We start from the raw sequence: 27,635 nt of genomic DNA on the forward strand, positions 1-27,635 counted from the left end.
GAGCTATTAACTATGATCAAGTTCAAAACTTAACTTTCCCATTACATATATTCCTTTCTTTTTTTTTTCTTTTTCTTTTTTTCTCTTTTACCTTGGTGCTTAATTGTCTTTGTCCCAGGAAAATGTCAGCGTTTAATCACAGACCGTCTTCCATTAGGGTGAATATTAATTAAACGTACAATTGAGTGTATGTAAGTGCTCTCCTTCCCCCACTTTGCTCTCCTGCTTGGATTTTTACCCTTGCCTGCCGCAGGAACTTTGAACCACAGAGAACCTAATTTCCCTTTACCCTAGCATCCTTGGACTTCCACATTTGTCTAGTTTTTAATATATATTAAGAACTAGGAGCTGCCCCAAAGAAGAGGGAGTCAAGCTCTTCTCCAAAGCGCCTGAAGGCAGGACAAGAAGCAACGGATGGAAACTGACCAAGGAGAGAAGCAACCTAGAACTAAGGAGAAACTTCCTGACCATTAGAACAACAAGATGTTGAGACTCTGGAAAGAGGGCAGAGAAGAGCAACAAGGATGATCAGGGGACTGGAGGCTAAAACATACAAAGAACAATTGCTGGAATTGGGTATGTCTAGTTTAATGAAGAGAAGGACGAGGGGGGACATGATAGCAGTGATCCAGTATCTCAGGGGCTGCCCCAAAGAAGAGGGAGTCAAGCTATTCTCCAAAGCGCCTGAAGGCAGGACAAGAAGCAATGGATGGAAACTCATCAAGGAGAGAAGCAACCTAGAACTAAGGAGAATAGAACAGAACAGAACAGAACAGAATAGAATAGAATAGAGTAGAGTAGAGTAGAGTAGAGTAGAGTAGAGTATAGAGTAGGGTATACCAAAAAGGCACACTTAGACTCAGGTCAAAGTTCATGACACAGGAACAACTCCAAACCAAAGCCCAAGAAGGTATAAAAACCCACTCCCTACTACATGTGCTGCAACCTTCTTTCTAAAGCAGTTGCCATGTTGTTTATTCCTGGCTTGGACTGGACCCTAATAAAGATTTTTCCTTCAACAAATTGGACACAGGTTACCCCCTTCCTTTCAGACAGGAAAGTTGTAGCCCACAAAGCTTTCTAAGAAGTCAAATCAAGCACTACGCAATCCTTCAGAAACGCTTGGTCTGGCTAGTGCTCACTGCTGCAAATATGACTCATAAGAAATGTACACCTTTGCACATCCGAAGGAGGAAAGCTTTGCCCATACAACCATTGTTGTTGTTATTGTTGTTGTTGTTGTTGTTGTTGTTATTATTATCGATCATCGCACAGTCAGCCAGATGTTCAGACTGGATTTGGCATTTTGTCTACCTATCGAGTCCTTACCCAGGACCTGGGATAGGCAGATGTGGATGTTTGATGGTATTACAGATATCGTTGCAGGATGGAAGCAGTTTATTATTATTATTATTATTATTATTATTATTATTATTATTATTATTATTATTATTATTATTATTATATATGGAGTAGCCAAACTGAATTGGCATGGCATTAACCGGCAGCCAAAATACATTGGCAAGGATTATAAGAATGAAAACAAGTCTTTGTCACAGATTTACTATATACCCAGGGGTTACTTAAAACACTTTTAAGGCAGCTGTTCAATTTTAAGAAGCTGAACATGTAAAGACAAGCTGCTTTTAATAGGCATTAGAAAATAGACAATGTATTCCTTTTGGAATTGATAGACCTAGGCAAGCAAATACATTTATTTATTTATTTATTCTCCCCTTTTCTACTTCTTGCACATTCTGTTTTCCTCTCCCAGGGGTGAGAAGTTTGCTATCCAAATATATTTTATTCTTTATACTGTCTCGATCCTCCCCTTTGGAAGGGACCTTGGAGGTCATCTAGTCCAACCCCCTGCTCAGGCAGGAAACCCTATACAATTTCAGACAAATGGTTCTTCAGTTTCTTCTTAAAAACTTCCAGTGTTGGAGCATTCACCACTTCTGAAGGCAGGTGGTTCCACTGGTTAATTGTTCTGTCAGGAAGTTTCTCCTTAGTTCTAGGTTGCTTCTCTCCTTGGTTAGTTTCCATCTGTTGCTTCTTGTCCTGCCTTCAGATGCTTTGGAGAATAGCTTGACTCCCTCTTCTTTGGGGCAGCCCCTGAGATATTGGAAGACTGCTGTCATGTCACCCCTTATCCTTCTCTTCACTAAACTAGACATACCCAATTCCAGCAGCTGTTCCTTATATGCTTTAGCCTCCAGTCCCCTAATCATCTTTGTTGCTCTTCTCTGTACTCTTTCTAGAGTCTCAACATCTTTTTTACATCATGATGACCAAAACTGGATGCTGTATTCCAAGTGTGACCTTACTAAGGCCTTGTAAAGTGGTATTAATACTTCACGTGATCTTGATTCTATCCCTCTGTTAATGCAGCCTAGCACTGCGTTGGCCTTTTTGGCAGCTGCAGCACCCGGCTGGCTCATATTTTAATCCACAAGGGTCTGAGAACTAGTGTCTCCACTAGATCGTTGACAAGTCAAGCTGAAACTAAGTGAATCCACTAAAATTAGCCAGCTTCCTCAAATAAGTCACCCAGACTTAATCCACATCTCAAAGGAGGAGGTCTGCAAACACAAACAAGAGTTCATTCAATTATATCTCCCAGAGGGAATTGCACATGAATAAACATAAGTTACACACACACACATACACACACACACACACACACACACACAGAGAGAGACACAGACACATGCCCCTCAAGTGTCACCCTAGAACCAGCCTGTGACACCCCGACAAGCTCCTGCTATAAAAATCTGCCGCTGTACCCCATTTCTTTGCAACCCGCTCCCAAAGCAAACTCTTTTGCTTTTAGAAATAAGTATTTCTTCTCTCCTCACAGAGGAGAGAAGAATGGATCTCATTTTTATTTATTCTCGTGCAATCCCAGCTCCAGTTGGATCTCCAAATTATTCTTCGGACCTGGGTTCAAAACACCCTCCTTCCCAAGCCCTGCCCAACGCTTGGGTCAGTTTTTTTTCCCCCTTTTCTCCTGGTTTTCTGGCGTGGCACTTCCAAGCCGGAGCAATGCTTTTTTTTTCTTTCTTTCTGATTTAAAGCTTTGCTTTTTCCTTATTGGCTCAGCGTAGGCTGAGCTGAGGCTGAATGACAGGAGGAAACGGGGCGTCAATAAAAAGGAGAACAGAAATTCTCTCCCAAAGGGTGGAAAAATCCAAGTTGCAACCTTACCAGCCCCTCTCCTACAGGCTGAAAGGAAGGGGGTGCTGAACCCCTGGAAGGAAAAATACAACATCAGCCTACAAATTTTGGAGAGTCCGTCTATTCTACTGGAACCAAATCTCGACATTCCATCTGCTTCTTCAACTTCTCCATCCCGGTAACTTCTTCACTCTTTTTTCAGCTGCAATTGTCTGCTTGTTAAGTTGCTAGCCTGCTCTTTTTATTCTTACATATGTATGCTCCTTCTCTTCCTTCTCTCCACGTGTGTGTTTTTAAAACTTCCCTTCAAATCCAGCACTAGCCACCAGTTGTGTTCCCTCGGTTTCCCTGGTATCCCTCGGGTTGTTTTTTTTTTTTCCCTGAGGACCAGGTTCAAAAGAGAATTTGAGAAAAGAAAAAAAATGGGATAAATGCTGGCAGGCATCCTTGCCTTACGATGCTACGCTGTGTTATTTATTGGCATATGTTTTATTCGTTCTTCTCATCCCGCCCCCTTTTTTTGCAACAGATGTTCCTTTTTGTTAATAATGAAATATAATTTATTATTATTATTATTATTAATAATAGTAATAATAATAATATAAAGTTGGAAGGGACCTTGGAAGTCATCTAGTCCAACCCCCTGCTCAGGCAGGTAACCCTGTACCATTTCAGACAAATGGCTGTCCAATCTCTTTTTTAAAGTTGCGTGGATTGTATATCTTGCTTTGACGAACAGGTTAAAAAGAGAAGTTGAGAAAATGGAAAATAATGTTTGAAATGATATAGGTTCTCCTGCTTGAGCAGGGGGCTGGACTAGAAGACCTCCAAGGTCCCTTCCAGTTCTATTCTATTCTATTCTATTCTATTCTATTCTATTCTATTCTATTCTATTCTATTCTACAATCTGTTTATTCTGTTTTATTCTACTCTATTCTCTATTCTCTATTTCATTCCATTCTATTCTATTCTATTCTATTCTACTCTATTCTACTCTATTCTCTATTCCATTCCATTCCATTCCATTCCATTCCATTCCATTCCATTCTATTCTATTCTATTCTATTCTATTCTATTCTATTCTAATTGTGTGCCCCATATTACAAATCTATGTTACGTTACGTTATTTATTCACGCTTCTATCTATTCATTCTTTTCCCCTTTCCTTGCAATAGCTGTTCCTTTTATTTAAAGTCACGTATAGGTGTGTGAGTGAATTTTATCTGTCTGTTATCTATTTATTGGAAGTATAACGTAAGCTTTATTTCTGGATGAACTAAGAGTCTTGCCATAAGGGGGGGGAAAGAAATTTTTGCTGTGGCGCATTTCTAATTTTTAGAAATATATAAGTATTACACATAAAAATATAGAAATATGAATTTTTGGCTGGATGTTGAAAAGAAAAATTAAAAAAAACCCAGATAAATTCTCCTCTCCTTATATACTGGGTTTGGAAATAGTTATAAACTTTCTCATCCTTATTTAACAAGAAAAATATATTAGATAAACAAATATTTCCAATGAGGAGATCTCTGTCTAATCATCAAATCGCCCCAACATCTAATATATATAAAAAGTGAAAGAAAAAGAATTTTTTTAAAAAAACCAGTCAATCAGTGAGCCCAAATATTATACTGGCATCCAATCAGGGTGGATTGTTTTTTTTCTATGTTTAATGTTGGACTTATTTGATATTTGGGTTGTTTTTTTTTCTTTTTTCCTTTTTTGTACGCAAGTATTTTTGGTGGTTACTATTAGGTGTATAGATCTTCTGTTTTGTATTTTATTCTCATTGATAAAACATAATAAATCTTTAATATAAAGGGAGCAGTCTAACCCATGCTTAGAAAAAAATCCTTTTTCTTTTAAACATTATTTTCCTGCGCCTTAAATGCTTGTCAACCTCTTTTGTTCATTTTTTCCGCTTCTTCTGAACTGTGGGTATACTACTGTATATTGAATATTTCGTTTCGCGCAGAGATAAATTCATTGAAGGCAATAAAAATCCTCTCTGTAAACACAGGAGAGGATTTTTACTGCCTTCATCCTATTTCTCAGAGCAGAAGGAAATATTCAGTATATAGCAGCATAAACAATCAAACATATTTGCTGCAGAAAAGGGTTGATTCTTTCCAAATCAAATTGTCTGGAACGCTGTGAGACCTCCGGTTGTTGAAATCAGTGGGATTTTATAGTTATGGTCTTCCTTGCTAAAGAATTGCTGGAATTGGGTATATCTAGTTTAATGAAAAGAAGGACGAGGGGGGACATGATAGCAGTGTTCCAATATCTCAGGGGCTGCCCCAAAGAAGAGGGAGTCAAGCTATTCTCCAAAGCACCTGAAGGCAGGACAAGAAGCAACAGATGGAAACTAATCAAGGAGAGAAGCAACCTAGAACTAAGGAGAAACTTCCTGACAGAACAATTAATCCGTGGAACAACCTGCCTCCAGAAGCGGTGAATGCTCCAACACTGGAAGTTTTTAAGAAGAGACTGGACAGCCACTTGTCTGAAATGGTATAGGGTTTCCTGCCTGAGCAGGGGGTTGGACTAGATGATCTCCAAGGTGCCTTCCAACTCTGTTCTTCTGTTTTTTCTGTCCTGTCCTAACAATATTTGGGTACTTGTCACAAAAAGCTAAACCTTGAACCCGTGTTAACACAATTGCTGTGCTTCACATGCCACGCTGGAGCAAATGAATGGTAGGCGGTCCTTGACTTAACGATCACACCTGAACCCCACATTTCCAACAGTCGTTAAGTGAGTTTGTCTCCATTTTGCAACTTTTCTGGCCACGGTGGTTAAGGGTAATCACCGCAGGGGTTAAGTTAGCCACACACAGTTGTGAGCGTGAATCTGGCTTCCCCGTTGATTTTGTTTGTCGGAAAGGTTTTCCTGGGGATAAAACCTCTTGGGATAAAATTCAGGATGAAATTCTCCTTCCCAAAATAGACACTAGAGAAGCAGCCAAGGTTTCTCTCTTTCCTTACATTTGCTGCTGGAGAATGAAATCTCAGGGGGTTGGATTAGAACTCAGGTCCCCAACACCAGGTTCCGTGGAGAGAGGGTGGAGGGTGTGTGGTTTTGTGTGCTGCCTGTATCTCACGGATGGGGCTTTGCTTGATTGTGCGGACCAGTTGCTGGCGGACTGCAGATCGGGGACTGGGGACCCCTGTTTTAAAGCATTTTCATGTGGGACCTGTACACCCCTTAAAGCAGGGGTGTCAAACTCAATTTCATTGAGGGCTGCATCAGCATTGCGGTTGCCCTTGGGGGGCTGGGTGGGTGTGGCCAGGATGGGTGCAGCCTACTGCGTGGGCGTGGATGGGGTGGGTGTGGCCTACTGGGTGGGCGTGGCCAGTTCTACATCATTCGCGTCAAGGGTGCTAATGGGGGCCTGGGCAGGAGTGGGACAGATCTGAGGGTCTCTGGCAGAAGGGGGGGGACCGGGGCAAGTGTCAAGGCATGGTCCACCGGGGCAAGTGCCAAGATGGCCACCACAAAATTGTACATTGGCTCCCGGCCGGCCTGGGCCAGGGCCAAGGCAGTGGGGGCCGTTCCCTCACTGTTTCCAGGATGGCTTCGCGGGCCACTGAAACCACTTCGCGGGCCGCATCCGGCCCCCGGGCCTTGTGTTTAACATGTCTGCCTTAAAGTGTGTCCCAGATCTGTGGGTCTCCCTAAAACTGCAGAAAGTGTGTGGGGAGAGGCCTTTATACCAACCTTCCCATCCTGGGACACCTGAATACGCTGGATTTCGACTCTCAGAATCCCTGGTTAGCGTGAGCCACCAATGGCCCTAGGATTTAAGAAATTTGAGCAACCATTTGGGATTGGTTCCTAACTTATCTCATGTTTTGCTCATTTTTAATGTTTTGCTTTTACGACCTTCTAAGCCAGAGGTCCCCAACCTTTTGGGCAACAGGGACCGGTTCCATGGAGAGAGGCATTTCCACCAGACCGGAGAGTGTGTGGTTTTGTGTGCTGCCTGCATTCCACAGATGGGGCTTTGCTTGTTTGTGCGGACCGGTTGCTGGCATGCCATGGCCCCGTCCCGGTCCAGAGACCGGGGGTTGGGGACCACTGGACTAGAAGATCTCTAAGGTCCCTTTCAAACTCTGTTATTCGGTCAAATAGAACCTCTGGGTTCAAAAGCAGGCTATCTGATTAGATAGTATGATCTCTGTAGTAGGACTGTAGTAGGACTCATCTGTAGTAGGTTCTGTAGTAGGACTCCTCTCTCGTGTAAAACTCAGAGTGATCCCAACAAAGAGGAAACATAGAAATCAAGGCATTCCCATTACACAACGTACTGATCCTAAGCATTCACAGAGACTACATCTGCATTTTTAACTGTATCTACTGTGTTAGTATTAATATTGCATCCAATTCTGGTCGGCATGATAGAAAAAGGATGCTGAGATTCTAGAAAGAGTGCAGAGAAGAGCAACAAAGATGATCAAGGGACTGGAGGCTAAACTACTGAGAGAATGAGATATGTCTAGTCTAACAAAGAGAAGGACTAGGGGTGACATGATAGCAATATTTCATATATTTGAGGAGCTGCCCCAAAGAAGAGGGAGTCAAGCTATTCTCCAAAGCCCCAGAAGGCAGGATAAGAAGCAATGGATGGAAACTAGTCAAGGAGAGAACCAACCTAGAATTAAGGAGAAATTTCCTGACAGAACAATTAACCAGTGGAATGGCTTGCCACCAGAAGTGGTGAATGCTCCAACAATGGAGGTTTTAAGAAGCAACTGGACAGCCATTTGTCTATAATGGCTTAGGGTCTCCTGCCTGAGCAGGGGGTTGGACTTGAAGACCTCTAAGGTCCCTTCTAGGTTGATTCTGATTGAAATTCAGTCTGGAACAGTAATTTCTCAATCTTGGTGCCTTGAAGACATGTGGACTTCAACTCCCAGTAGCAAGAGAAAAGAACGAGGCATGCCCCAAATATTCCTTTTAGTGGGGACAATAATTCTCCATTATATTCGTCATCACTGGAAATGTTTAAAAAGAGATTGGACAGACATTTTCTCTGGAATAACATAGAACAGTGACCGCGAACCTTTTAGAGACCAAGTGCCCAAACTGCAACCCAAAACCTACTTATGCATCGTCAGGTGCCGGGTGGGCGTGGCCCATTGGGTGGGCGTGGCTGCGGTGGTAACAGCAGACTGGGTGGGACTAAAAAGCTCAATCAATCAATTCCAACTTTGCGAGATCTTTTTTTCCCCGTGAGAAGTTGAAATTGACTGATTGATTGAATCTTTTTTTTTTTTTTGCACCCGTCGGCAGAGGCCTAAAGCGAAAAGGTTTTATAAAACCCAGCTGAAGGCCTAGGACTGGGGCGACGGCACACGTGCCCACAGAGAGGGCTCCGAGTGCCGCCTCTGGCACCTGTGCCATAGGTTCGCCACCACTGGTCTAGGGTTTCCTGCCTGAGCAGGGGGTTGGACTAGATGACCTCTAAGGTCCCTTCCAACTCTGTCTTTCCGTTCTGTTCTTATCAAGGAGAGATTCAGCCTAGAACTAATGGGGGAAAAAATTGTCAGTGAGAACAATCTATCGGTAGAACGGCTTGTCTTCAGAAGCTGTGGGTGCTCCATCACTGGAAGTTTTCAATAAGAGACTGGACAGCCGTCTGTCTGAAATAGTATAGGATCTCTTGCTTGAGCAGGGGGGGGGGGCTGGACTAGAAGACCTCTCAAGGTCCCTTCCAGTCCTACGATTCTATGCTTCATGTCCTGATTCTATCAGTCTGTAGAAAGTTTACCCTCCAGTTGTAAATCACAATAGCAACCAGAGATCACCTCCCAAGGGATGGACAAGGACTATCCATTAGATGCAAACAATTCTCTCTCTCTCACTTTATCCCTGGCAACAACACACACAAAAGAGACTGAAAAGGTTTTGTTCCTTAATTGGCTTTGAGCGCTTAATTGCCACGCTGACTTTGACCCAACAGAATGAATTGTTACGCCGTCATCCACCCCTGCAATATTATTTATATCAAAAATAGGACCTGGAACTTCTTTTTTTTTTCCTGTTCTCAGCTAGCGGAGGCCACCGCATTGACCTTTTTAAAACATGGAAAAAAGAAAAAAAAAATCAAACGGATGACTAATAGTTATCATATTATCGGTAAATGTTTTTATATGCTAGGGCATAAAAAAGAAAAGCATAAAATACGTCATCCTATAACAGTGGTCTCAAGTCCGTTAGATTTTTTTTTTTTGTAAAAGGTGTGTATTTTAGGCTTGTAATTTATTGTTGTTGTTGTTATTGTTGTTATTATTAACAATAAATTACAAACCTAAAATGCACACCTTCTTTTACAAAAAAAATCTATAACAAAAAAAAAATCTAACGGACTTGAGACCACTGTTATAGGATTGACGTATTTTATGCTTTTCTTTTTTACTCCATAGCATATAAAAACATTTACCGATAATATGATAACTATTAGTCATCTGTTTGATTTTTTTTCTTTTTTCATTTTTTTAAAATGTCAATGCAGTGGCCTCCTAATCCTCGTGGCCGCGAGCTGAAAACAGGAAAAAAAAGAAGTTTTAATAATAATAATAATAATAATGATGATGATGGAAGGGACCTTGGAGGTCTTCTAGTCCAACCCCCTGCTCAGGCAACAACAACAACAACAATAATAGGTATTGTTAGGTATTGTTACTGATTGTGATACTAAAGAGACCACATTAAATTTAATTACAGCTGCAAGGTTGTTAGTAGGGCAATGTTGGAAGAAGGAATCTTTGCCTACTTTGCAAGAGTGGTTTTTAAAAGTTTCTTATTTGGCGGAAATGGCAAAGATTTCGGCTTTCTTGAAGGATCAATCGCAAGAGAAGTATGTTGCGGTATAGAAAAAATGGATAGATTTTATACAATGTAAGTTGGATATTAAAAATATTATTTAGTTTTTTAATAACTTATATTTAAAATTTAAAATATCTTATAGATTTTATTCCTTTTTTATTTTTATTTTTTATTTTTATTATACTTTCTTTTATCTTTTTCTTTTTTCCTTTTCTTTATTCTTTTTCCTCTTAAGTATTATTTTTTTGGTATCTATGTTTTTTATATATATATTATTGTTAATTATCTTATAATTTGTTTAATTAATGTATTTAATATTTAGAGTTATTCATGGTTTATATCTTTTTTTAAGATTTTTTTTTTTTGATGAAATTTCATTTAAGCCTATGTTCAGCTCTGGGAAGGTCGGGGGAGGGAATGGGAGGGTTGGGGAGGTTTGGGGATGGGTTGTTTTGTTTTTGTAAAATTTCAAAAATTCAATAAAAAAAAAATAATAGATATGGAAGGGACCTTGGAGGTCTTCTAGTCCAATCCCCTGCTCAGGCAACAACAACAAAACAACAACAATAATAATACAGTTGGAAGGGACCTTGGAGGTCATCTAGTCCAACCCCTGCTCAGGCAGGAAACCCTATACCATTTCGGACAAATGGCTGTCCAGTCTCTTCTTAAAAACTTCCAGTGTTGGAGCATTCACCGCTTCTGGAGGCAGGTAGTTCCACTGGTTAATTGTTCTCACTGTCAGGAAGTTTCTCCTTAGTTCCAGGTTGCTTCTCTCCTTGATCAGTTTCCATCTGTTGATTCTTGTCCTGTCCTCAGGCACTTTGGAGAATAGGTGGACCCCCCCTCTTCTTTGTGGCAGCCCCTCAAATATTGGAAGATTGCTCTCATGTCCCCCCTCGTCCTTCTCTTCATTAAGCTAGGCCTTTTTGCAAACCCAGCCTGATCTGCCGAGTCTCCTCAAATGGACATCCAAGGCCACCGATTTCTTTACATCTGTGACATATTATTACCATATATTTAGAATGTGAAAGTCTTCCTGGTGTTGGGAACATTTTCACAATGCGGCTCTATTTATATCATTGTTTCTGGCCACAAAGCGAGCCTGGGAACATTCTTAGCAAGGCCTCGGTTTTTGGCGAGCTTGTCAGCAGGAAAACGACTGCGCTGCTTTTGGGCTTTAATAAGCAGATTTAAAGCACTCCGAGGGCAATCAATAACCGAGCCTGTTCTGATAAACGGCGTGGAAGATGGGGGGACCGATCGGTTTCCATCCTTTGGTGCGGGAAATGTAGAGGATTGGAAGGCTCCGAGAAGCAGTCTTTCGGGAGAAACAACTTATGGGCCCCACGACGTGGGATATTAAAAGAGGCCTGTTTTGGCCATCTTGCTTTACTTGGTGTCTTTGGATCGCCTTAGGAGAAAACTTCTTTAAATGAGAGTCTTTCAAGCTGTGGCCAAAATCCTATCTCCCTCACTCCATCCTCCCTCCCTCCCCCTCCCTCCCTCCCTCCCTCCCTCCCTCCCTCCCTCTTTCTTTCTTTCTTTCTTTCTTTCTTTCTTTCTTTCTTTCTTTCCTTCCTTCCTTCCTTCCTTCCTCCTCCTCCCTCCCTCCCCCTCTTCATCTTTCTTTTTTTCCTCTTTCCATCCCTCCCTGCCTCCCTCTCTGCCTCTCTCCCCTTCTTCCCTCCTTCCTTCCTTCCTCCTTTTTCTTCCTTCCTCCCCCTCCCTTCTTCCTTCCTTCCTTCTCTTTCTTTCTTTCTTTCCTTCCTTCCTTCTTTCCTTCCTTCCTTCCTCTTTCTTTTTCTTTCTTTCTTTCTCTCTCTCCTTTCCTTCCTTCTTCCTTCCTTCTTCTTTTCTTTCTTTCTTTCTTTCTTTCTTTCTTTCTTTTCTTTCTTTCTTTCCGTTCTTTCTTTCTTTCTCTCTCTCTCCCTCCCTCTTTCTTCCTTCCTTCCTTCCTTCCTCCTCCTCCCTCCCTCCCCCTCTTCATCTTTCCTTTTTTCCTCCTTCCATCCCTCTCTGCCTCCCTCTCTGCCTCTCTCCCCTTCTTCCCTCCTTCCTTCCTTCCTCCTTTTTCTTCCTTCCTCCCCCTCCCTTCTTCCTTCCTTCCTTCTCTTTCTTTCTTTCCTTCCTTCTTTCCTTCCTTCCTTCCTCTTTCTTTTTCTTTCTTTCTTTCTCTCTCTCCTTTCCTTCCTTCTTCCTTCCTTCTTCTTCTTCTTTTCTTTCTTTCTCTTTCTTTCTTTCTTTCTTTCTTTCTGTTCTTTCTTTCTTTCTCTCCCTCTTTCTTTCTTTCTTTCTTTCTTTCTCTTTCTCTCTCTCTCTCCTTTCCTTCCTTCTTCCTTCCTTCTTCTTTCTTTCTTTCTTTTCTTTCTTTCTTTCTCTCTCTCTCCCTCACTCTTTCTTTCTTTCTTTCTTTCTTTCTTCTTTCTTTCTCTCTCTCTCCCCCCTCCCTCCCTCACTCCTTCCTTCCTTTCTTCCTTGCTTCCTTTCTTTCTTTCTTTCCTTCTTTCTTTCTTTCTTTCTTTCTTTCTTTCTTCCTTCCTCCTCCTCCCTCCCCCTCTTCATCTTTCCTTTTTTCCTCCTTCCATCCCTCCCTGCCGCCCTCTCTGCCTCTCTCCCCTTCTTCCCTCCTTCCTTCCTTCCTCCTTTTTCTTCCTTCCTCCCCCTTCCTTCTTCCTTCCTTCCTTCTCTTCTTTCTTTCCTTCCTTCCTTCTTTCTTTCTTTCTTTCTTTCTTTCTCTCTCTCTCTCCCTTCCTTCTTCTTTCTTTCTTTCTTTCTTTCTTTCTTTCTTTCTTTCTTTCTTTCTTTCTTTCTTCTTTCTCTCTCTCTCTCTCCCCCTCTCTCCCTCACTCCTTTATTTCCTTCCTTCCTTCCTTCCTTCCTTCCTTCCTTCCTTCCTTCCTTCCTTCCTTCCTTCCTTCCTTCCTTCCTTCCTTTCTTCTCCAATGCAAGTTTTTTTAGACAGACTCCTGGTTGTTCTGCAAAACGGGATAAAGGTGTAGGAAAAGGAAGCCATGTGTCCTTCACCTCAAACCCCTCGTCTTTCTTAAGGGATAACTGAGTTCTACTTTGAGTATGAACCACTCCAGATCATCTCCCAGGACATTTGATTCTGGATCACAAGGTGGCTGTTTTGGGGACAATGAAACTCTGCCAGTGCTGTAGAGGGAGTGGCTGGGGAATGGCGTTACATCAAAAGGTTTCAGGATATCTGGAAAGGACTCAACCAACACAATGGCTTTTTGACACAATGCAGTCGCTAATGGATGAGGTACTTCTAATCTAGCTCCTATGTTCTAACCTACATTTGCATTATCACCACTTCCTGCCTTAATTCCTCCCAATTTAAACCCCACATTCAAGTATTGGAGAAGGCTTAGTACAGGACACGGACACAATTACACCTTGTAGTAAAAATGTGTGTTAGGCTAAAAAGGTGCCACAGCTCCTTGCTGCGTTTTGCTACCCGCTACTAGACCTGTGGCCGTGCGGTTTGTTATGGCTGATAATGTATTGATTTATTTTGTTATTATATTGTGCTGTGTGCTGTGTTTGACATTAAAAAAAAAACCCATCTGCTTTAGGTGGCGTACAGGCAATCCTCTGCTTACAAACATTCATTTAGTGACTGTTCAAAGTTACGATGGCATTGAAGAAAGTGACTTATAATCATTTTTCACACTTTCGGCCATTGCAGCCTCCCCTGTGGGCATGTGATCAAAATTCAGATGCTTGGCAACCGACTCGTATTTATGACGGTCGCAGTGTCCTTTGCGACCTTCTGAGAGGCAAAGTCAATGGGGAAGCCAGATTCACTTAGCAACCGTGTTACTTGGTATATAGGGTTTCCTGCCTGAGCAGGGGGTTGGACTAGATGACCTCCAAGGTCCCTTCCAACTTTATTATTATTGATCATCGCACAGTCAGCCAGATGTTCAGACTGGATTTGGCATTTTTGTCTACCTATTGAGTCCTTACCAATGACCTGGGATAGGCAGATGTCTTATTATTATTGTTATTATTATTATTATTTATTACTACTACTACTACTACTACTACTACTACTACTACTACTACTACTACTACTTAACAACTGCAGTGATTCACTTAACAGCAGTGGACAGAAAGGTCGTACAATGGGGCAAAACTCACTTAATGACTGTCTCGCTTAGTAACAGAAATTTTGGGCTCAATTCTGGTCGTTAAGATGAAGACTAACCTGGAAGAAGGATTCGTTGCCTACATTAGAAGAATGGACATTTAAGGTTTCTAAAGGATCATACACAAGAAAGATATATTATGGTATGGAGAAGATGGATAGATTATATTAAGATTAAATATGGAACTGAAAAGTTCCACTTATTTTATGATTAAATAATAAGTATTATTAATAATATTTAAATTAAAAAATATTTATTATATAACAATTGATTATAAACTGATTTTGTTTATGATATGTTATTAAGGTTTAAAGGGAGTTAAGGTTTAAGTATGATTTTAATTGTTGTATAAATTGTTAAACTTGTTTAGCTTATGATTAATATATTTGTTAACTTAATTAGATTATGTTTCATATGTTTGAAACACCCTGTATTTGGTTCCGGGAAGTCTGGGGGTGGGGGTTGGGGGAGGGCAAATGGGTTTATTTTGTAACTTTTAATAAAACTTTTTTTTTAAAAAAAGAAGACTAACCTGTATCTTTTCTGTAAATCGTTCAGCATTCTCATCCTCCTTTCTCGAGCGAAATCCACAGTAGGAAAGTACAGCGCTTGAGTTATATTTCAGCACCATGGAGAGCAACTCCTTGGCTACAATACCAGGAAATAAATCATTACATCAGAATAAAACTGGAAGGGAACTTAGAGGTCTTCTATTCCAACCCCCTACTCAAGCAGGAGACTCTATGCCATTTCAGACAAATGGCTGGACAATCTTTGCTTAAAAACCTCCAGTGATGGAGCACCCACACGTTCCGGAGGCAATTCAATTAAATGTTCTCACCATAAACCTTATATTCTCTGTTAGTTATACCTTTGCTGCCTATCATAGTTATAATAGTTTGTTCTGCTCTCACAATTGGGAGGGGGAGCTACATTAGGCATGCCAAGTCAGGGGTCTAGGTGGATCTCACATGTTGTTGTTGTTGTTAATTGCAAAGTCGTGTCCGACCCATCGTGACCCCATGGACAATGTTCCTCCAGGCCTTCCTGTCTTCTACCATCTTCTGGAGTCCATTGAACCTCACGCCTCCTGCTTCAGTGACTCCATCCAGCCACCTCCTTCTCTGTCGTCCCCTTCTTCTCTTGCCCTCCATCTTTCCCAGCATCAGGCTCTTCTCCAGTGAGTCCTTCCTTCTCATTAGGTGGCCAAAGTCCTTGAATTTCAACTTTAGGATCTGGCCTTCTAAAGAGCAGTCGGGGTTGATCTCCTCTAGGACTGACCGGTTTGAACGCCTTGCAGTCCAGGGGACTCGCAGGAGTCTTCTCCAGCACCAGAGTTCAAAGGCCTCAATTCTTTGATGCTCAGCCTTTCTTGGGGTCCAACTTTCACAGGATCTCACATACTTCTTAGTTAATTTCCCCCCCCCCAAGCACTTGACTACTCTTAATCAGAATAGAGCTGGAAGGGACCTTGGAGGTCTTCTAGTGCAGCCCACCTACTAAAGTAGGAGAACCTATGCAATTTCTTAGTCACCATCGTCAGAGGCTTGATTTCCAAGTTCTGCTGTTTCTCCTAGAATCCTAGGGCTTGGAAGGGGCTCTGGAGGTCTTCTAGTCCAACCCCCAGCTCAAGACAGGAGTCCTTATATACCAGGGGTATATAACAGAGGTAGGCAACCTTGGCCCTTTTATGACTCGTGGACTTCAACTCCCAGAATTCCTGAGCCAGCCACGCTGAGAGAAAAGGGAGAGGTTTCCAAGCTGAGCCAGGCTGGCTCAGGAATTCTGGGAGTTGAAGTCCACCAGTCATAAAAGAGCCAAGGTTGCCTACCCCTGGTCTAGGAGGCTCACCACTTAGAACAGGAGGACTTAGGACAGGGGTAGGCAATATTGACTCTTTTATGACTGGTGGACTTCAACTCTCAGAATTCCTGAGCCAGCCATGCTGAGGGGAAAGGGAGAGGTTTCCAAGCTGAGCCATGCTGGCTCAGGAATTCTGGGAGTTGAAGTCCACCAGTCATGAGGGGGCCATAGTTCCCCTATGCTGGCTCAGGAATTCTGGGAGTTGAAGTCCACAAGTCATAAAAGAGCCAAGATTGCCTACCCCTGTTATTTACCATCTCAGACAAATGCATGTCCAACCTTTTCTTGTAAATCTCTTGGGACACGGCAATCTAATCTCTGTTCAATCCCACTGTGCAATTTGTAAATTGTGAATGATATTGATACGCAGAAGTGGCTATAATTTATTACGCAGTTATCAGTTTCATGAGCCTTGGACAAGTCCAATCCACCTGGAATGTTCAGAATCCTCTATTCATCCCTAGCTGTTTTGATTTAAATCATATTTTAATCTGACTTTTAAGGGGGAGGGGGAAATTGAATAAATAAAGAGAGAAATGCCACAAAGAAGAGGGAGTCAAGCTATTCTCCAAAGTGCCTGAAGGCAGGACAAGAAGCAACGGATGGAAACTCATCAAGGAGAGAAGCAACCTAGAACTAAGGAGAAACTTCCTGACAGTTAGAACAATTAACCAGTGGAACAATCTGCCTCCAGAAGCTGTGAATGCTCCAACGCTGGAAGTTTTTAAGAAGAGACTGGACAGCCATTTGTCTGAAATGGTATAGGGATTTCCTGCCAGAGCAGGGGGTTGGACTAGATGACCTCCAAGGTCCCTTCCAACTTTATTACTACTATTACTATTATTATTTTATGGATCATCGCACAGTCAGCCAGATGTTCAGACTGGATTTGGCATTTTGTCTACCTATCGAGTCCTTACCCAGGACCTGGGATAGGCAGATGTGGATGTTTGATGGTATTACAGGTATTGTCGCAGGATAGAAGCAGTTCCTAGTAAGGCCGCCTTTTGCAATTGACTAATAGCAAATTTGTCAATGCCAATGGTGTTCAAGTGGTGCTCCAGTTGTTTTGGGATTGCACCCAAGGAGCCTATGACTATTGGTACTACCCTTGCTTGCTTTTGCCACAGTCTTTCTATTTCTATTTGTAGGTCTTTGTATTTTGTTGCTGTTGTTGTTGTTGTTGTTATTATTATTATTAAATAGGCTGTTCAATTACATTTCTAAAATATGGAGTTTCCCATTTTATGAAGATCTTTGATTCTTTGGGGCTTAGCAAAAAGGAAGACCTTACAGAAAGAAACTTATCCTCTTGATATTAAGAAACGGATCTGGGACATGAATGTCTCATGTATTTTGAAAAGCCCCTCCATTTTAAAAATGAGAAGATGGAACAGTATGTCTTTACATGGCCTAGATTTAAGAACAAGCTTCAGGACTGAAGTAATTCCATATTGATACAAACCAGTATAATATGCATCTTTTTCATTCATTCTTTTTTCCATTCTATTCTGTTTTATTTATTTGAATCACTATAATGAATGTATTTTTTAAAAAAATAATCACCCTGTATTTGGTTGGTGCAATTGATTGCAATTGTTTTTGATTATATATTGAAATAATTGACTTTTTTTTTTTTGAAAGGAAGAGACTTTTCCTTCAACTATTCCAGGGGTTCTCAACCTTGGCAACTTTAAGACTTGTGAACTTCAACTCCCAGAATTCCTCAGCCAGCAAAGCTGGCTGAGGAATTCTGGGAATTGAAGTCCACAAGTCTTAAAGTTGCCAAGGTTGAGAACCCCTGAACTATTCAGATTTTTTTCCACCTCAGAAAATATCTTGTAAAGCAACTGTTACAGATCAACCTGATTCTGGAGACTCAGAGTTTCAGTGTTAGCCTGAACCCCGAAAATGTGGTGATGCATTGTTGTGGTGGGAAGCATGTGAGGGCACCCAGTTGTGGGGTGTGTCAGCTGCCACAGAGTTAGGCAAAGACGTTAGCCCAGCCACACACTCAAACCCGTGAAAAGAAGGGCAAAGAAATTCCATTCGTCTTTGGCAAAACTGAAGTGATACAGGCAATTAGTCAAGTTAGGGCTATGTGACTGGGTGACTTTGAACCAATCACCAGGAGACTGTGAGTTCTAGTCCTGCCTTAGGGATGAAAGCTGGCTGGGTGTCTTTGGGCCAATCACCAGTAAATTGTGAGTTCTAGTTCCGCCTTAGGGATATAAGATGGCTGGGTGACTTTGGGCCAATCACCAGGAGACGGTGAGTTCTAGTCTCACCTCAGGCACAAAAGCCCACTGGGTGACTTTAGTCCAATCACCTGGAGACTGGGAGTTCTAGTTCTGCCGTAGGCACAAAAGCCCACTAGGTGACTTTGGGCTAATCATCAGGAGATTGGGAGTTCTAGTCCTGCCTCAGGCATAAAAGCCATCTGGGAGACTTTAGTCCAATCACCTGGAGACTGTGAGTTCTAGTTCTGCCTTAGGCACAAAAGCCCACTGGGTGACTTTGGGCCAATCATCAGGAGATTGGGAGTTCTAGTCCCGCCTCAGGCATAAAAGCCATCTGGGAGACTTTAATCCAATCATCTGGAGACTGTGAGTTCAAGTTCTGCCATAGGCACAAAAGCCATCTGGGTGACTTTGGGCCAATCTTCAGGAGACTGAGAATTCTAGTCCCGCCTTAGGCACAAAAGCCATCTGGCGGACTTTAGTCCAATCACCTGGAGACTGTGAGTTCAAGTTCTGCCGTAGGCACAAAAGCTGTCTGGGTGACTTTAGTCCAATCAACTGGAGACTGTGAGTTCTAGTCCCGCCTTAGGGATGAAAGCTGGCTGAGTGACCTTGGGCCAATCACCAGTAAATTGTGAGTTCTAGTTCTGCCTTAGGGATATAAGATGGCTGGGTGACGTTGGGCCAATCATTCTCTCTCAGCCCAACCCACCTCGCTTTGATCTCACGGTTGGGGCTGCCATCTTGATTTTTTTTTTTAACCCATTCTGATCTGGGATCTGCCTATTCTGGCACTTCTTGAATTTGAGATTTATCTTTTTAGAGCAGTGGTTCTCAACCTTTTTAATGCCGCGACCCCCCAACCGGTCGTAAGTTGAGGACTACTCAACCGGTCGTAAGTCGAGGACTACTCAACTGGTGCAGCACCGTTTGCAGACTGGGACTTTTGGCGGGCTCAGCAGGGCAGAGACAGCCTGGACAATCCCTATTGGCTTTGGAAAGCCAATAGAATTAGACTCTATTCAAGAGAGTCTATTCTATTGGCTTTCAAAAGCCAATAGAATAAAAGGGAGTAGCACAGCTAAGGAAAAGGGGGGAAAAAATGGCAGACTGCGTTGTTTGGCAACCCCCGTGAAATGGTCGTTCGACCCCAAATGGGGTTCTGACCCACAGGTTGAGAACCACTGTTTTAGAGTCTCTTGTGAAAACAAGAACCCTATTTCTTCCACCCTGAGTACGAACAATTTACAGACTTTTGAGTTTGTGATCCGAAGCCCACACTCTGTAGGGTGTGTGTGTGTGTGTGTGTTTGTGTGTGTGTGTAACGGGCAGCCCCGAATGGCGGCCCTCAGATCTTTCCATCATGTTCTGAGGCTCCATTAATTAACGCTCTTAAGGCAATTTGGAATCAGCAGATGAGGAACGCCAAATGATTGGGATTGGATCGTGATTCGTGCCACTTTGCCGAAGCCAGCAGCTCGGCGTAATTTATGTTCTGCCGAGGCTGATAATTTGACATATGATAATGCGTATCATTCAAATTACGGCTTAATTTAGCACAAATGAATATCGGAGTGTTAGTTCTATTTCTCCCATCAGCCCCAATTAAGGGACCGTTTGCTAAGAAAGTCCACTCTGTCATCCGGGAAGAAGGTTAAGCTTCCGAATGGAATTCAGGACACGGATCCGGACCGGGCCTAGTTTGAGTCTGAGGTCACGAGAATGGCCTGCCAGTTGAGGGACGAAGCGTGTAAGCTAAGTGTTGGTGCACGCATCTGAGAAAGTCTCGGTCTTTGGGTGTTCCATTTTCAAAGGAAAGAAGATGGATTTCTTGCAGACGTCTCATGATCGAACTAGGTAACGTCATCAGTGCTAGAAGGGAGTGAGGTTTGCAGGGAGGAGGAGGAGGGGGAGGAGCAGGAGAAGCAGGAGGAGCAGGAGGAGGGGGAGGAGGACAAGGATGACAAGGACTATGGAGTCCTTGGTGCTCTCTGAGCTTAGTTCTTTTTTTTTGGCAGACATTTCATTATCCAAACTAGGTAACATCATCAATGCTAGTAGGCAGGAAGAGGAGAAGGAGAAAGAGAAGGAGAAGAGGACATCAGTGCTAGTAGGGAGTGGGGAGGAGGAGGAGGAGGAGGAGGAGGAGGAAGAGAAAGAGGAGGAGAAGGACTCTGGGGTCCTTGGTGCTCTCTGAGCTTGGTGGTTTTCTTGCAGACATTTCATGACCGAACTAGGGAACATCATCAGTGCTAGAAGGGAGTGGGGGGGAGGAGAAGGAGAAGGAGGACTGAGGACTCCTTGGTGCTCATTGAGCTTGACGTTTCATTACAAAATTAGGTAACATCATCAGTGCATCATTATAGCACTGATGATGTTACCTAGTTGGGACATGAAACATCTGTAAGAAAACAATTGAGCTCAGATACCCAGGATCCCACAGCCCTCCTCCTCCTCCTCCTCCTCCTTCTCCTCCTCTCTTCTAGCATGATGTTGCCTAGTTGGGTAATGAAATGTCTGCAAGAAAACCGCTAAGCTCAGAGAGCACCACGGACCCCACAGCCATCCTCCTCCTCCTCCTCTTCTTCTTCTTCCTCCTCCTCCTCCTCCTCCTCCTCCCATCTAGCACTGATGATGTCACCTAGTTGGGACATGAAACATCTGCAAGAAAACCACCAAGCTCAGAGAGCACCCAGGACCCCACAGTCCTCCTCCTCCTCCTCCTCTTCTTCTTCTTCTTCCTCCTCCTCCTCCTCTTCTTCTTCTCCTCCTCCTCCTCCTCCTCCTCCTCCTCCTCCTCCTCCTCCTCCTCCTCCTCCTCCTCCTCCCTTCTAGCACGATGTTGCCTAGTTGGGTAATTAAATGTCTGCAAGAAAACCACTCTCAGAGAGCACCACGGACCCCACAGTCCTCCTCCTCCTTCCTCCTCCTCCCTTCTAGCATTGATGATGTTACCTAGTTGGGTCATGAAATGTCCGCAAGAAAACAACCAAGCTCAGAGAGCACCAAGGACCCCACAGTCTTCCTCCTCCTCCTCTTCTTTCTCCTCCTCCTCCTCCTCCTCCTCCTCCTCCTCTTGTACCTCCTCCTCCTCCTCCTCCTCCTTCTCCTCCTCCTCCTCCCTTCTAGCACTGATGATGTTATCTAGCTGGGTCATGAAATGTCCGCAAGAAAACAACCAAGCTCAGAGAGCACCAACGACCCCACAGTTCAGCCCTGAGTTAGAAATATTCTCTTCCATTGATGCGTAATTGCTCTTAATTCTTAACTTGTCTTTCCTCCAGGTAGCTTCTGGCAAGCATGGACTGGCAACTTTGGGGACTGGCTCTCTATCTCCACGTGGCTTTCTCAGCTTCTTGGGACTGTGTCTCTCGGTGTTCCCTGTGTGTCCTTCACAGCCAGGATGCAGAGAAGCCCATCGACCCGCTAGTAAGTTACAGCAGAGGTTGGCCACAACACTGGAAACTCATCAAGGAGAGAAGCAACCTAGAGCTAAGGAGAAACTTCCTGACAGTGAGAACAATTAACCAGTGGAACCACCTGCCTCCAGAAGCGGTGAATGCTCCAACACTGGAAGTTTTTAAGAAGAGACCAGACAGCCATTTGTCCGAAATGGTATAGGCTTTCCTGCCTGAGGAGGGGGTTGGACTAGATGACCTCCAAGATCCCTTCCAACTTTATCATTATTATTATTATTATTATTATTATTAGTAGTAGTAGTAGTAGTAGTAGTAGTAGTAGTAGTAGTAGTAGTGCTGTTTTGCCAAGGGTCAAGACAGGGATTAGGTGCCCAGGCAATTGGTTCTGTTGGATCTAGGCTGACATACCCAATTCCAGCAGCCTTTTCTTTGGAGAATAGCTTGACTCCCTCTTCTTTGGGGCAGCCCCTGAGATATTGGAAGACTGCTATCCTGTCCCCCCTCGTCCTTCTCTTCATTAAACTAGACCTACCCAGTTCCAGCAACCGTTCCTTATATGCTTTACCCTCCAGTCCCCTAATCATCTTTATTGCTCTTCTCTGCACTCTTTCTAGAGTCTCAGCATCTTTTTTACATCGTGGTGACCAAAACTGGATGCCCCTTTCCCAGTGTGGCCTTACCAAGGCCTTGTAAACTGGTATTAAGAAGCCCAGCACAGCAGCCAAACCTGTTGAATTGACACCGCCATACATATTTAAAAAGAGGAAGGGTTTAATTGTACGGCCAGAGCCACCATTTTGAGTTTTTATGACCATCCCTGTCTGCACAAGTTTCAGAAGGGTGGAAAAGCATATTACAGGAGACCCCATCCTCACCCATAGCATCCTTGGCTATCTTGGCCACCAGAAAGAAAGTTCAAAATTAACCGCCCCCCCCCCAAAAAAAAATTAGAAAGAAATTCTCCAGCATCCTGAGAATAAAGTAGAAAACCGGAAGCCAAGCCGATTTTTGTTCCATGTGATGGCTAGGAGGTCCCTGGGGTCCCAAATAAAGACAATGCATTGTTGTAAACCACCCACACTCCTATGAGTGTGATAGGTAATGCAGGAGCTTAATAAAGAAATAAAATACAGGTCGACTTACAACCACAGCTGAGCCCAAAATTTCCGTTGCTAAGCAAGTCACTTGTGAAATGAGTTTTGCTCCATTTTACGACCTTCCTTGCCACAGTTGTTAAGTGAATCTCTGCAGTTGTTAAGCTAGTAACCCGGTTGTTAAGTGAATCTGGCTTCCCCCAGGGACATTGCTTCTCAAAAGGTCGCAAAAAGGGATCGCACGACACGACAACCGTCATAACTATGAGTTAGTGGCCAAGCGGCTCAATTTTCACCACGTGACCACGGAGGGATGCTGCAATGGGTTGTAAGAGTGAAAAACCAGTTGTTAAGTCCCTTTTTTCAGCGCTGCTGTAACTTCAAATGGTCACCCAACGAACGGTCGTAATTTGAGGACTGCCTGTAATTCTCTTGGCTTTTTTTTTTTTTTGCAGCGCTGCGCTTTGGGGTGCCAAGGTAGCTTGGGATCCAGTGTTGAATGGCGTAAATGTGAGCGACTTTTCTCGGTCTTAACTTCGTTTCCGATGGAGGAGGATGACACTGGCAGATCCCAGGTGAGTGTGAAAAGATATTAATACACACACAATATTGAAAGTTGACCAGATTTACCTCAGTTTTAGGAAGAATACCGCAGACAGCAATGTGAGGGAAAGGCCTAGTAAGAGGGCTTGTCTGAAGAGGCCTGAAATCAGGTGGTCCTCAACTTACGACAGTAATGGAGCCTGCCCCTTTCAGGTGGTCCTCGACGTAACGACCGCAAGGGAGCCCAGAAATTTCTTAAGTGAGCCTGGCCCCACTTTACAATGTTTTTTGCCCCGTTTGTTAATAATAATAATAATAATAATAATAATAATAATAATAGACAAAATGCCAAATCCAGTCTGAACATCTGGCTGACTGTGCGATGATTGATAATAATAATAATAATAATAATAATAATAATAATAATAATAATAATAATAATAATAATAATAATATGTCGCCCAGACTGACTACAAGCAGCGTCATGACAAAGTAGCAACAGTGGTGCATTGGAAGATCTGCAAAAAAATATCATTTGCCTGTAAGCAAAAACTGGTGGGATCATAAAATAGAGAAAGTCATAGAAAATGATAAAATTAAACTGCTCTGGGACTTCAGAATTCAAACAGACAAGCACCTGCAACATAACACCCCAGACTTAACAATTGTCGATAAGAAAGACAAAAAAGTCTGGATCGTGGATGTGGCAGTGCCTGGAGACAGCAGAATAGACGAGAAAGAACTGGAGAAGATAACAAAATACAAAGACCTACAAATAGAAATAGAAAGACTGTGGCAAAAGCAAGCAAGAGTAGTACCAATAGTCATAGGCACCTTGGGTGCAATCCCAAAACAACTGGAGCACCACTTGAACACCATTGGCATTGACAAATTCGCTATTAGTCAGTTGCAAAAGGCGGCCTTGCTAGGAACTGCTTCCATCCTGCGACGATGTCTGTAATACCATCAAACACCCACATCTGCCTATCCCAGGTCCTGGGTAAGGACTCGATAGGTAGACAAAAATGCCAAATCCAGGCTGAACATCTGGCTGACTGTGCGATGATCCAAAATAATAATAATAATAATAATAATAATAATAACAACAACAACAACAACAACAACAACAACAACAACAATAAAGTTGGAAGGTACCTTGGAGGTCATCAAGTCCAACCCCCTGCTCAGGCAGGAAACCCTATCCCATTTCGGACAAATGGCTGTCCAGTCTCTTCTTAAAAACTTCCAGTGTTGGAGCATTCACCGCTTCTGGAGGCAGCTTGTTCCACTGGTTAATTGTTCTAACTGTCAGGATTGGGACACACCAGCAGCATTTTCTCTCGTCAGCATGAAAAAATGGTCATAAAATCGGGTTGGTGATATGACATACCGACCAATGGTGGGATTCAAATACCTGAATAACTAGTTCTCTTATTGGATGCAGGCCTGGACCTCCAAGGCCTAGAACGGACTTCCGGAAGTGGCATCCATGCACTTCCGGTGGGCCATTCTAGGCCTGGGAGGCCTCCTCCCTGCCTCCTAGAATGGACTTCCAGAATTGGTATCCATGCACTTCCGGTGGGCTGTTCTAGGCCTGGGAGGCCTCCTCCCTGACTCCGAGGCCTAGAACAGATTTCCAGAAGTGGCATCCATGTACTTCCTGTGGACCGTTCTAGGCCTGGAAAGCCTCCTCTAGGCCACTGAGGCCTAGACTGGATTTCCGGAAGCAGTGTGCATTCAGCTGGTTCTCTGAACTCAGTAAAATTTAGCTACCGGTTCTGCTGAACCGGTGTGAACTGGCTGAATCCCACTACTGATACCGACCCATTTCACCACTGCCCTAACATATGACGGTAATGGGCAGGCTCCATTACAATCATATGTTGAGGACTATCTCTAAGCAAAGGGCCAGGGTAATAGCAGCCAGGTGGCTATACGTAATCCTCGATTTACAACAATTCATTTAGTGACCGTTGGAAATCACAACGGCATGGAAAAAAGAGACTTAGGACCATTTTTCTCTCTTACGACGGTTGAAGTGTCCCCCACGGTCACGTGATCAAAAGAAAGATAGTAAAACGGGGCAAAATTTATTAAGTCTCACTTAGCAACAGAAACTTGGGACTCCATTGTGGTCGTAAGTTGAGGACTACGCATAGCCACCTGGCTGCTATTACCCTTGCCCTTTGCTTAGAGATAGTCCTCAACATATGACTGTAATGGAGCCTGCCCATTACCGTCATATCTTGGGGCAGTGGTGAAATGGGTTGGTATGTCATCTCACCGACCCGATTTTATGACCATTTTTCCACAGGCCGTTAAATGAACACTGGTCGTTAAGCAAAGCCATTTTTTCACTGGAAATAAATGCTGATTTTCAGCAAAGCCATTGTAAAACATGACCACAGACTCTGTGTACACATGAAACCGCGTGTGTTGTATTGTGTTGTGTTGCCGAGTGCCCAAAATGTGGTTATATGACCATGGAGGGTGTGTGTGTGTGAAACAATTGGAAATTCTGAAGCGGTTTGTTACCCAACCTGAGAAGCCTCATTGAGAGCCGCTGCTATAGATGTCTAGACTTGGGCTTTGTCCCTCTTCTTCTGAGTGCTCCAGCTGACCAGGAGATGCTGGGGATGATCAGCCTCCATGGGATCCTGACTTCTTGATTCCTGAGGCTGACCAGCCAGAAGAACAGGCTCAGCACAGTCAGATTCCAGGTCAGAGTCAGACTTTGAATTGTGGCTTATAACATGAGGAAAGAGTTGGCCCGCCTCTGGAACAGGTTGATGATGAATATGGCTCAACACTTCTTTTCTTTTTTTCTCTCTTCTCTTCCATTTTTTCTCCCCTCCTCCTCTCCCCTCCTCTTCTCCTCTCCTCCTTCCTTCTTATATTCTATTTCCTTCCCTCTTCTCTTCTCTTCTCTTCCCTCTGCTCTGCTCCTTCCTTCTTATTTTATATTTCCTTCTCTTCTCTTCTCTTCTTTTCTCTTTTTTCTTCTTTTCCCTCTTCTCTTCTCTTCTCTTCCCTCGGCTCTGCTCTCCTCCTTCTTATTTTATATTTCCTTCTCTCTTTTCTCTCCTCTCCTCTTCTCTTTTCTTCTCTTCTCTTCCCTCTGCTCTGCTCCTTCCTTCCTATTTTATATTTCCTTCTTTTCTCTTTTCTCTTCTTTTCCCTCTTCTCTTCCCTCGGCTCTGCTCTCCTCCTTATTTTATATTTCCTTCTCTCTTTTCTCTCCTCTCCTCTCCTCTTCTCTTCTTCTCCTCTTTCCTTCTTACATTATATTTCCTTCTCTCTTCTCTTCTCTTCCCTCTGCTCTGCTCTCCTCCTTCCTTCTTATTTTATATTTCCTTCTCTCTTCTCTTCTTCTCCTCTTTCCTTCTTACATTATATTTCCTTCTCTTCTCTTCTCTTCTCTTCTCTTCTCTTCCTTCTTATATTATATTTTCTCTTCTCTTCTCCTCTTCTCTTCTCTTCTCTCTGCTCTGCTCTCCTCCTTCCTTCTTATTTTATATTTCCTTCTCTCTTCTCTTCCTTCTCCTCTTTCCTTCTTACATTATATTTCCTTCTCTTCTCTTCTCCTCTTCTCTTCCTTCTTATATTATATTTTCTCTTCTCTTCTCTTCTCTCTGCTCTGCTCTCCTCCTTCCTTCTTATTTTATATTTCCTTCTCTCTTCTCTTTTCTTTTCTTCTCCTCTTTCCTTCTTACATTATATTTCCTTTTTCTTCTCTTCTCTTCTCTTCCCCTTCCCTCCCCTCTCTCCTCCTCCTCCTCTTCCTCTCCCCTCCCCCATTTTCTCCAACAGAGTGTCCTCACCAAGGGAGATGTCAGCCACTCCTACGGGGGCTTCTTCCAGAGGACCGGGGAGAGGATAGGCCCAGAGCCAGAGGCAGATGAAGACAATCTAGAGATGCTGGATATTAGAGATGTGGTCTCTCGCCGAGAGGGAGAACCAGATCTGAGCTCTCTCAAGGCGGAGAGGAAACGCTACGGAGGCTTCCTCCGCAAATTCCCCAAGCGAGGCTCCGGGGTGGTGGGTACTGAGGAGCAGGAGGAAGAGGAGGAGGAGGAGGAGGAGGAGGAGGAAGAGGATGGGAGTGACCTGGAGGAGCTACAAAAACGTTACGGGGGCTTCATGCGCAGGATCCGTCCCAAACTCAAGTGGGACAAGCAGAAACGCTACGGCGGGTTCCTGCGCCGCCAGTTCAAGGTGACCACAAGATCAGCAGGAGGGCCCAAGGCCACCTCCGAGGAGCTGGCTGACCTATAAGAGGCCCAGATGATGGCAGCCCAGTCTTCC

At 43.4% G+C, this 27,635-nt stretch overlaps 1 protein-coding gene across 1 annotated transcript; it reads left to right on the forward strand.

Moving 5' to 3' along the window:
* The first annotated feature begins 3,172 nt into the window (after positions 1 to 3,172).
* On the forward strand, positions 3,173 to 27,635 carry PDYN (prodynorphin). The gene is made up of 4 exons (XM_039326960.1): positions 3,173 to 3,355; positions 21,559 to 21,703; positions 23,243 to 23,362; positions 27,141 to 27,635. The coding sequence occupies exons 2-4, from the start codon at positions 21,575 to 21,577 to the stop codon at positions 27,603 to 27,605; spliced, it is 714 nt and encodes a 237-aa protein (XP_039182894.1). The 5' UTR covers positions 3,173 to 3,355; positions 21,559 to 21,574; the 3' UTR covers positions 27,606 to 27,635.

Source organism: Crotalus tigris, unplaced genomic scaffold (genome assembly GCF_016545835.1).
Source record: "Crotalus tigris isolate CLP2741 ecotype Arizona unplaced genomic scaffold, ASM1654583v1 scf7180000024347.1601321, whole genome shotgun sequence".
Classification (NCBI taxonomy): domain Eukaryota; kingdom Metazoa; phylum Chordata; class Lepidosauria; order Squamata; family Viperidae; genus Crotalus; species Crotalus tigris.